Source organism: Haplochromis burtoni, unplaced genomic scaffold (genome assembly GCF_018398535.1).
Source record: "Haplochromis burtoni strain Fernald_Lab_line unplaced genomic scaffold, NCSU_Asbu1 Contig_63, whole genome shotgun sequence".
NCBI classification, from domain to species: Eukaryota; Metazoa; Chordata; class Actinopteri; order Cichliformes; family Cichlidae; genus Haplochromis; species Haplochromis burtoni.
In genome coordinates this window covers 2,176,704-2,188,271 of record NW_024582424.1, presented here as the reverse complement: position 1 = coordinate 2,188,271, position 11,568 = coordinate 2,176,704, and the positions used below count along the sequence as shown (strand labels likewise).

At 37.4% G+C, this 11,568-nt stretch overlaps 1 protein-coding gene and 1 pseudogene across 1 annotated transcript; both read left to right on the top strand.

Annotated features, from left to right (window-relative positions):
- Window positions 1-5,116: 5,116 nt before the first annotated feature.
- LOC121814585 lies at window positions 5,117-7,870 on the top strand (annotated as a pseudogene).
- Window positions 7,871-8,298: 428 nt separating this feature from the next.
- LOC102290789 (arrestin domain-containing protein 3) lies at window positions 8,299-11,315 on the top strand. Its single transcript, XM_014333722.2, has 6 exons — window positions 8,299-8,596; window positions 8,949-9,009; window positions 9,142-9,286; window positions 9,364-9,460; window positions 9,965-10,221; window positions 10,306-11,315. Exons 1-6 carry the CDS (start codon window positions 8,341-8,343, stop codon window positions 10,561-10,563), a joined length of 1,074 nt encoding a protein of 357 aa, XP_014189208.2. The 5' UTR covers window positions 8,299-8,340; the 3' UTR covers window positions 10,564-11,315.
- Window positions 11,316-11,568: the final 253 nt, after the last annotated feature.

Sequence of the window (11,568 nt, the reverse complement as noted above, 5' to 3'; positions counted from 1 at the left end):
AAAATCTCAGCTTAGTAAACGATTCACTCATTACCTGCTTACTGTGGGACATGTGCCTTTTAGAAAATCTGTTAATAACACACATGAAAATTTTATGTAGGAGGCTTTCTTTACATTAAATACTTGCTTCAGGCCATTCAGCTATTTTTGTGTTGGATTGATTTTAGTACTTTTTAGTGCCAAAACAGTCATAATGTCAGTAAATATGGACTTCAATGCAGGACTCACTAACAGTTTAACAGGTGAGTGCACTCTTTAAAGGGGTGACGCAGTGATTTCTGCTGAAGAGGAGAGATCAAGCTAGAGATGGGTGAGGGTTACTTTGATTGCATGAAGTCATGTAGTCTTGGATTGATTAGTACAGCAAGTTGAGGGGAGAGAAGGCTAGAGAGGCAGGTGGGTGACAGGGAAGTGTTTCTCTTTTAGCATAAGTAAACTAGCTCAGGGATTCAGATGAGTAGGATTTGTAGGAGTCAGCTTGAGTTTTTTCCAGCGACTATAACACCAAACGACTAGTCGGCAAGAGGAGAGAGAATAAATTGGTAGCCTTGTGTTGCAGCACCACCACTGAGCAGGCAATGATCTGGCAGAGAGTGCAGGTTCTTTAAATACTGCAGATTAAACGAGCTGATGGCAAGGATGATCCCAGGAAAAAGCTGAGGAGCCAGCTCACTCCAAACCTGAGAGGAAAAAGAAGCAAAGACAGAGAATCTTCTATTGTCCAATTTTACTGAGCCCATGCAAATTATGGTTTTAGTTTCCTGTTCTCTCTGATTTCGAGAAAAGGAAGACTTACATCTAATCTGTTTTCCACCACAGGTCTATCTGTATGTGAAGTATGCCTCAGGGCCAGAGATCAAATTCACCATATTTAAATTTCACTTTTAAAAAATGATCAAAGCTTTCCTTGTTTTCTGTTTAAACTCATGTTAAAATAGAAAATACCTAATCTCAGTACACTCTTTCAGAGCATCTTTCAGAGATTGTCTCAGATAATGTAAAGATTGTGATACCAATAGACTGCACTGTAAATAGTAAACAAAAGAACTATGAGTTGAAACAGCATGACCCGCATTATTTTCAGGCTTTGAGTATCTGTTTATGTTTTTGTGTATGTGGTCCTGGGGATATGTTGCTGGAATGATTGTAGCTCAAATAGATTATTCGCTAATGGGAGATCAGTGGTTTGAACTTCCTTCAGTCCAGTATACTAATTACAATTTATGCCAAATAAATGACTTCACTGGAAGGAAACTTCTCTAAGTGGTCTGGAGTTCAACAACTCCCACGTTATCTGGGACTAGCTGCCATGGTGAATTAAGCTCATGAGCAGCGCCAGAGTGCTGCTCTCAGTTGAACAAATAAAGAATTTTACATCATATATATATATATATTTTGAAAAACTGCTTTAAGACAAAATGAGGTCAAATGTTGATGCTGAATCAACCTAAGGAAACATAAAGAAAAATTTCTGGTCAACATTTTCTCCAAGCCAACGTTAGAGGCTGGTGGGGAGTTCGGATTTGCTCCTACAGTAGGTAGGTTGCGTCTTTTTGTTCCAGATAAAAAATGGTTAATGCTCACTTGCTATTAACATTATTTTCAGAACAGAAACATTCTTTTATTATTATCTCAATGATGTCACCCCCTTACGGTCCATCATATGCAGACTTTTAGAACCATTTTAATCAGTGCTAGCATTAAGGTGATCTAATGTAGTATTTGCATAAATTAAATAACACACACGAGCTTCAACTAAAATTTGATGCCTGTGTTTGTTATCAGACTAGTTGAGCTTGCTGTTGTGCTACTGTGCCCTGGTTGTAAATATGCTGCAGCCCATCTTATTTCCCATAGAGGGCAGCAGCGTGCAGGTTTAAGGATGAAAAGGTGCAATTTAGCAGTTTACCTCTTACCCAGAGACATAGAACTCAGGGCGCTGTACATGAGCAGTCTCTGTTTGCCACTTTCCCTTCATGATCCATAACTAACAACTAACATAACAAATAATTAAGATGAAAAGTGTGTAACAATCTGCAGTGGTCATTAGGGTAGACAGAAATGACATCTCCTATATTACATGTAATGAAAAATATATATTGGTATGTTGGTGTGGTTTTAAAGTTCCCTCACTTTTTGGTTTCTCAGCATCCTGTAGTCTGCAATTACTTGCTGAAATCAAATATACAGGATCAATATTAGTCTCTTTACAAGTTTAATACAGGATTAATATTAATATTCACAACCTGCTGACATCCTTATAGTATTTTCAAACTGTCAGAGGACAAACCAGATCATCAAGGCACACCACAATAATTGAAAATAATATAGTTATATTGATGTGAAAGTTCAATGATGTTTGCATCAAATCAGGTGTATGATATGTGCAATGAAATGGCATGCAGTATAATAAGTAGTACACTCAATTGTCATGTGCTACGATGAGTCGAGTTTAGTCCAGAAAGCATTAGAAGAAAACACAGTTGAAATATATTATTCATCTCTTTTGTAAAAAGACAAGACCTTAAAAAATCTCAAATAAGAAGAATAAAGATTTCATTTTGGCTACACTCTGTAACACTACCTTTAAATACTTCATATTTCCCGGGAGTATTTCCACTGTGTTTAGTCACATGACCCATGCTTGGGACTGTAAAGTTTAACACACCCACAACAGGTGATTTAGGAATATCACGTGCTACCACGTGCTGTGTGAGTAATGCTGTTTACATGTACACATGGTAACAGTGACCTCATTGAGGAAACTGCATTACTTCAATTTCATCATTCATTCACTTACAGAAACAGCATGCTCATATTTCATACATCATACATATCATTTCTTTCCTAAAACATTTCTATAGCGGCCTGCTTCGGAAGGTCTTCATATGCATGTCTCGGGACAGATTTTGTCAACCTGGTAGAACAGCATTTTTGCCAGATCCGCTCACACAGCTTTTCAGATTTTTAGTTGAGATTAACTCCAGGCCAAGTTTGAATGTGTTAGGTGAGGTCCTACATACAGCTCAGACTAGACAGATTACAGTTCACGTAAAAAATAAACAAATAAACAAACAAGCAAGCAAACATAGCTCAAGAGTAGAGGGCTTGGGTGTGGCTTTCCCAAAGAAGACAATTTGTGTAGCTGGAGTGGCTGATGAATAGAAACAAACGAGTAAACATTAAAACATGCGTGAGACCAGATTTGTCCATAGGGCTTGACCATAGACTAATTAATGAGGATTTTATATTTATTTATTTTTAATAGCCTTACCTAGATGCACTTTCCTTTTAGTAAATATTTAATATTTCCCCTGTTCAATCACATGATCATATATATTGCTCAAAGTTTTCCAACAATCCCACAACAGGTGGTCCGGGAGAACCACGTGCTAGCACTTGCTGTTTTTGTAGCACTGTGCAGCGTTTGATAGCGTTATGCCAAATATTATTAAGATCTTTTTAGTGGGATATGATCCCATTAACAAAAGCAATACTTTTGCTAGTGGCGATTATATTACAGGACAAAATACACTGGAGTTGTCACAGGAATGCAAAATACAGTCACTCTTTGTAAAGCTGAAGGGAAAGGCGGAAAAACCGTCATAACCTATCACAGCAAAGACAAATACTTCACCATCAAGCAGTTTGTCATTCAGGAATCTCAGGGTAAGTACGCTTATGTCTTTCAATGAATTCATGCACCCCCAAAATGAATCAAAGCACCCACAAAGATTTCTTACTTTTTTGACAATATTTGCTGTTTGTGTGACACACTACTAAAAATATAAAAAGCATACAGTACTTGGTTGAGACGTAACATTTTAACAACAAAAGTATAGATACCCCCTCCCAAAATGGTTTGTTCCAGCTCGCCTCCCCTGCTCTGGCTCTAGCGCCTTGCTGCCAGAGCGATGGTGGCTGAGACGCAGCGGAGCGGAGGTGTAAGTGCCTGGCTTAAAACAGGACATATTAGCTGCATTTAACCTTCAGTTACTCTTTATATAATTTGGTAGGAGTCAGACCATGTTTCTTTTTAGCTGAAAAACTTTACACCCAGGTAACCTACAGTGTTGAAAACGTGTTTTCCGACATGTTCGCTACAATCCGTCCTACTGTGTAATAAAATCAGCGACATTTGACCGCCCTGTTGCTCCCATTAAAATTTATACAGCCAGTTTAAAATCTAAAACTTTAAATTGTTTGAAAGTACACTGAGAGAGGACTTTTTTATTAGTGATCTTAATAATATTTTTTTCATCTAATTGAATACAGTCTATTTGTGATTATCATTCCAAAGAGGGAGAGAGGATAGATGGGAACGTGAGGAGAAAGTACAAGGTCAGGAAGAACCAGGTAAGAAAACAGACAGGGAACAGTGACAGGCACAACAGAAACTGTTAAACTGCTTGAGAGACTTGACCACCAAAAAGTGATAGACAGATTTTCCAACCTCAAGGTGAGGCGACATAGGTTAAAATAAAATAAAAAATCTGCAGAGCCATAGTAGTATCTGCAGTAAAGATCTTTTCATACGTTGTATACATTGTTGCCTCCATTTTTATAATTTTTCTATCAATATTTTGTACATTTGTACATTTCAAGGACTCTATTTTTGGAGTGTATTTTTATGTATCTGTATTATATTATACATACACATTAAAAGTGAATCTCTGTCCAAAAAATGCACTCAGTTTACGTCTTACTCACTATGATCATCATTCATAATTTTCCCCCAGTAATTAAGGTTAGGATATGTATTTTTTTATTCCAATCCCTTCTTCTTTTGCAGCATTTAAATAACCTTGATCAGATTTGATGGTTTTGTTACAGACTTTTGCTTTTCTTTCACAATTGTGGGAATTAACTTGTCTTAAAATTTACAAAACAGTGATGTCGTGTTTTTTTGACGAGGACCCAGGCACAGAGAGACTTGATGAATTTAAGAATCTTATGATTTAATAAAGAAATTTGCAGACTTGCACAGAGATGGTAAAATTATGATGACTGATAACGGAGATGAAGACAACAGACGATGAGGACAGGAAGGAACAGGGGTTTAAATGCACTAAGGAGACATCCAGAGGGAACTCTGTACAACTGGAGACATTTAAGGATGCAGGGACTGACAGAGACAGGGTCTCAGCGTGACGAGTAAAGATTATCTTGCCTGGCTGAGCAGCTCTCTGGGTGCTCAGCACCCCCCAAAGCTCTGATCCTAGAATCACCCCTGCCTGCAATCATATTTTTTTTCTTGCAACTTTAAGTACCGTGCAAGTCAACCCCCAATAATTACTTATTAAAAAACTATTATTATAAGGATAAGCACTCTTGAGTGTTTTCAATTTTTCCTTAAATGATATCCTGCCACTCACCCACTTTGATTTGTTAATAGTATTGTCCTGTCTTACAGAGAGCTGCCCTCCTCCTTCAGGGGCTCACATGGAAAGATTGTGTATAGATTGGAGGCAAATCTGAGCCACTCAGTGAGAAAAGACAGCAAAGCAAAGGCAGAGTTCACTCTCATCCACAAAGGAAACCTTGATGGAGAGCTTATGGTACCCTTACAAACTGCCATATGTTACACTCCTGAATTAACACTGCATGTACATAAATTGTGATTTTCTTCTCAGACTCTGCAGCAAAATATGACTGATAAGAAGATGAACCTCTTCACATCAGGATCAGTGGCCATGGATGTAAGCATTCCAAAAACAGCCTTCCTCCAAGGTAATTATGACTTGCTCGCAATCTCACATTACTGAAATATACATTCACTCCACAGGGAATCTTTTTATGACTGAAGACAGACTATGATGACAGATAAGGCATGTAGTGCACATGTTGGTTAAATGTGAAATGTGTTATATTTTTGCAGAAATATAGAAAATCTTAAAACCTTTGCGAACTCATTCCTGCAAAGATCAAACAGATGATGACACAGCTTAAACTCTTAAAAGTTTGCAGTACTGAAATCCACAGCTCCACAGCTTTGTATGCAGCATAACATCAATGTAATTATATTGTAGGACAGAACTTTAACCTGATGTTGTTGTTTTTTCAGGAGAAGACATAAAGGTCATGGCTTCAGTTCAGAACAAATCCTCTCGTGACATTAAACTCAAGTACTGTCTCTACAGAAAGAACAGCTACTTTGCAAATAAGAAAAGGAAACTTGAAACAAAAGACATCCTGAAAGAGGAGGGTGAAGCCATCCCACAGTCAGTCACCAGACAGTCACCAAGATCATCACCATCCCTTCCACCGAGACCGCCTCAGTCCTAAACTGCAACATCATCAAATTAGAGAACAGACTCCGGGTGAATAGGCCTATTTCATCTTCCTGAAAGTATTTCCCAGGCCTTGTTAATATCTTTATTTAATCAAGTATGCATTACGAGTCTAATAAGCACTGACTCTTTCTAGGTCCATCTGGATGTGAAGTATGCTTCAGACCCAGAGATCAAGTTCCCCATAATCATCCTGCCTGCTTTAGAGGGGTCTGATAAGCAGCAGTCATCTGACTATTCAGCCAGTGGATTTGAAGCATCTCCAAACTCTGACTTTCCAGAAGGGACAAGCTTTCTACAAAATCCAGCTGCCCCTGGAGTTGATGGCTTACCACCTTCCTATGAGACATATGACATGTACCCCTCCCTGAACAGTTCAGACAGAAAGTCCTAGAAGCTCGGCTACAGATTTGGAGGGTACTGGGCTCTTTTTATTTTTGATTCTGATTTAAATATTCTGAATAGCTCAAGGGAGTAACACGATGTGTTACAGAGATGATATGATATCTACAAAAAATCACTGTATATAGCCACTTATAAAAACATTTATTCCAGACATTACTTAGTGCCTCAGAGAAAATGTATGTTTTCATTTATTTTATCAGTGTGATGATAGAAGATTTCCATGACCGATGTGTATTTTGATACATTTTTAACAGATGGATTTTTAAATATCAAATCTTTGCCACTCAGTGCATAAATATCTTTATTGCTGTAGAGTAGAACAGGGCCAGCAGGAGCAGATTCTGTGAATCCATAAAATACACTCATTGAATATATTTAATTATAATTATAATATTTTTAATATTAGTTCGTTTTAAGTTTTAAAAAAGATGTAGTCAGGCTTATTTGAGCTTTTTTTTGTGATCTAATGTTTTGTTGGGAAGCACTGTGTGATGTTTATCTTGAAAGGTACTATTGAAGTAATCCTTTTATTTGGTCTACAGCATTAATACACAGAGCTAATTTGTTCTAAATATATGGATTTATAAATTTCACTTTATATGCTGCGGTATATTGATGCTGATGGGTATTGAGGTTTAAGAAAAAATGTGTTTGTACTGTTCTTCAAGTACTGTTTATGGGAAACTGATAAACAGCCCATAACAATAATCCTAATGCTGAGATTGTTTCTGAGACATCCACATGTCCACAGCAAATATACTGAGCCCCACAAATGGGCCCTAGTGTATTACCAGTGTGGAATAAAAAAAATGTGCATGTAAAAGGAATGTGTATGTAAACAGGTATATGTATTATGAAATCCTTTGAGTGATGTATAAGACTAAAAAAGGCTTTTACAAATGCACTCCTTTAACCAAACACTTTGAAGCTCTGCTCTGGGATGTCTTCATACGACTGTGTCCGGACAGACTTTGCTAACAGCAGCACCACATCTGTGCCAGATACAAACTCAGACCTGGTGTATAACACTTCAATAAAAAAACAAAACAAATGAATGTGTCAAAACTTGAGATATGAGCTGTGCGGGGCTTCCAAAAAAAGGCAACAAGTCACGGAGTCTGAGCCTTGTAGCTGGAGTGGCTAATGAATAGAAACCTGACTGGCCAACAGGTGTGCATGAGAACACAATGGGCCAGATTTGGCCAATGGGCTACGACCACAGAATAATGAGGACTTTTTATGTAACTTTACCTTTAGACACACTGGTATATGGATGCACTCTCCTTTAAGTAAACACTCAACATTTCCAGTGTTTAACCACATGTTTAACTCCATGATCCATGCAAGTCACACCTTATTGTCCATAATGCTATTTGCGCCTACACACACTAGTACGAGGTTAGTGTTTCATAATTTCATTTATAGAAGCACCATGCCTACACATTTTATTTACACAAGATTTAATTACTCTAGCAGACATTTACAATGTTTCTTATCAATAAACATGAATATTTTAGGGCCCTGTGGTTTAATTATTATCAAAACTCTGTGTACTTGCACCTACAAACCCTCCTCATAACACATAAAACCTCTCTCCTCATGCTTATCTGGCATTTCCTGTACTTGCAGCTTTGAACAGTGTACTATGTCAAGTAGTGTTAAGAACTTTACAGTGGGATACAATCCCCTAAACAAAAGCAACACTTTCAGTAGTGGTGATTATCTCATGGGACAAGTTACATTTGAATTAACTAATGAGTGTGAAGTACAGTCACTCTTTGTGAAGCTGAAGGGAAAAGCTCAAGTGTCATGGACTGAAAATTATGGGAAAACTATTGTGACTTACCAAAGCAAAGAGAAGTACTTCAGCATCAAGCAGTTTGTCATTCAGGAATCTATGGGTAAGCTAATGTCTTTCAATTTAGCACAATGCTGTAATCATTTTAAATCGTGGTATGTTTAATTAATCTGCTACTGTTAACAGAAAAGCTTTTATTTGAATGATCATTTATACAAAAAATGCCTTTTAACTAGTAAGGTTAGTACAATCTTGACTAAGATGGCAGCAATAATAGCAGGAATAACATTATCCTGCTCTTCTCTTTCTGTAATTTCCTCTCTTCTTCAGAACTATTTGCAAACCTGCTATTTCAATGAGCAGCCCTTCTAAAAACAGTCACAGAGACAAATTTACAAACCTTCCTTTAATCAGACATAAAAAAAAACCATGCTGACTAATTCATTGTTCCTTAGGCAAAAATGTGCTTTCTCCTGGCTGCCATGTCTACCCATTCACCTTTCAGATTCCAGTGCAGTGAGTTTTCTTCTGAACAAAATTATTTCCATTGGTGTTCCATATAAACATATTCAAACATGTTTCTTTATTTTCTATGACAATATCCTTTCATTTAAGTTTCATTGCACCTTTTGTTGCCACATCTTACAGAGACCTGCCGTCCTCCTTCAAGGGCTCATGTGGAAAGATTTTGTACACAGTCGAGGCAAATCTGAACCGGTCGATGAGAATGGACAGCAAAGCGAAGGCAGAGTTTACCCTCATCCAAAAGACAAACCACGATGCAGTGATGATGGTACCCTTACATTGTTGTTGAACAAATACACACATGCACACACAGATTTTCTAAAATTCACCCTTTTTTTATGTTAGAGCCCACAGCAAAATATGATTGATAAGAAAATGAAGCTCTTCTCGACGGGATCTGTGGCCATGGATGTAAGCATTGCAAAAACAGGCTTCTGCCAAGGTAATTTAAACCATTACTGAACCACACAGTCAATCTGCACGTCATTCTAATAGTGGATTAGAGTAGAAAATGGCAATAGAACACATTGAAATTCATCTATAGCTGAAACATGTGCAGCTCAAGGTCAATTTGCTCATGGAACACATTTATGGTCTAAAGATAAGATGATATCTAATGTAGGTCACAGGCCATGGAAGTAAAGACCAGGAACTAAATGTGATGTAAATACTTCACTCCTAAACGCATACCAGGAAATGTCCAAATGTAATCTTGGTACATGACCTCAAACCGTCCTCTCCTTGTAGTACTGCTGTCAAACTTTAAACTCATATAATTAAATGCATTTGTCTTCTGTGTGGAATTAATGCAAGTCATTGATTTTGTAATAGTGACACTCGCAACTTAAAAGTTTCATATTTCTGTAACCAGTTTGTTGATTATTTGTAAATTCGTGGCAAACAGAGCGTAACACTCATGTATAACCTGTTCTTGTTGTTTTTCCAGGAGAAGGCATAAGGGTCATGGCTTCAATTCAGAACAAGTCCTCTCGTGACATTAAGCCTAAGTACTGTCTGTACAGGAAATACAGCTACTTTGCAAATAAGAAAAGGAAAGTTGAAACAAAAGACATCCTGAAGGAGGAGGGTGAAGCCATCCCACACTCTGCAGGTCAGACTGTCACCAGGATCATCACTGTACCTTCCACTGTGACCACCTCAATCCTAAACTGCAACATCATCAAAGTAGAGTATAGACTCCGGGTGGGTAAGCCTATCTATCTTCACTTTTATGTTGTTCTGCATCAATGGGGTTGCATGGTAATGTTGACTCTTTTTCCACCACAGGTCTATCTGGATGTGAAGTATGCTTCAGACCCAGAAGTCAAGTTCCACATAGTCATCCTGCCTGCTTTAGAGGGGTCTGATAATCAGCAGTCATCTGACTTTTTGACCAGTGAATTTGACCAATTTCCAAATCCTTACATGTCAGGAGGGATGAGCTTTCTACAAAATCCAGCTGCCCCTGAACCTTCTGCTCCACCACCTTCCTATGAGACATATGGGATGTACCCCTCTTTCACAGGTTTAGATAGAAAGCCCTAGAATCTGTAGTGCAGATCTAGTTTTTATTGCTATTTTTTATAATAGCAATTAATTAAGAGTAAGAATAAGAGAATAAGAGTAAGAATAATTGGTAATAGATTGATTTACAGCTTGATATTCTGGTTTAATTTCAGTTGTTGACCATATTTGTTCCCTTTAAATGTGTAATAGCAGGAATAAAAAAATATTTAATAAATAATCCTCTCATTCCAGAGATTATATATTGTCCACATTAATTATTTTTAATCCATCTGACAACAGAAGACTCACATTTGTGATCTCTGAACTATGACCAGCAACAAGATGCTGTTGACCAATCATGTCTCTGAACACTAAATGTTTGCATTATTTTCCCACTGAGGAAATGCAAGTCACATTACAGGTGTGCTGGAAATAGAACAGTGGACAGTCCTGCACTTTGCTTTTCTGTATAGCCTACTACCATGAAGCATCTAGGAAAATCTTAAGATAAGACCTTGATTAAATGTTTTTGTAGTAATGGGTGGTGTTATTATATTTTTTAACAAATAACTGAGCAGACAGTTGAACACAACAATCTGCAGTGGCTAGTTCCTATACTACGATTAATAAAAATCATACGCACATTTTCTCATGCTTCATCCCTTTTTTCTCAACATACTGTAGTGTCTTTATGGTTAAATGAGTTTTACTTGTGGTATTTTAGCATGATAGAATTTCATCAGCCTGAAACAGTCTGGCTTCCTTAAAAAGCTGTGCTTGCCTCAGAGCAGTTAAAGAAACACCAACGTGAAGTTTAATGCTGCTTGAAGTTATTGTTCCTAAGTTTCCAAGCTTTCTGTTGATTCTGCACTTCATGGTGTTAATTTGTGCTGGGTCATTCTCATAGATATAATGCCACATGTGACATGGCTCATTGTCTTTAATAACTACTGGTAGCAAAACCTGTTAGTTGTGCTCTGCTGCTCACCTTTTTAATTTTTTTTTAAAGAAATTTATTAACACCTGATTTTCTTTTTTTTTGTT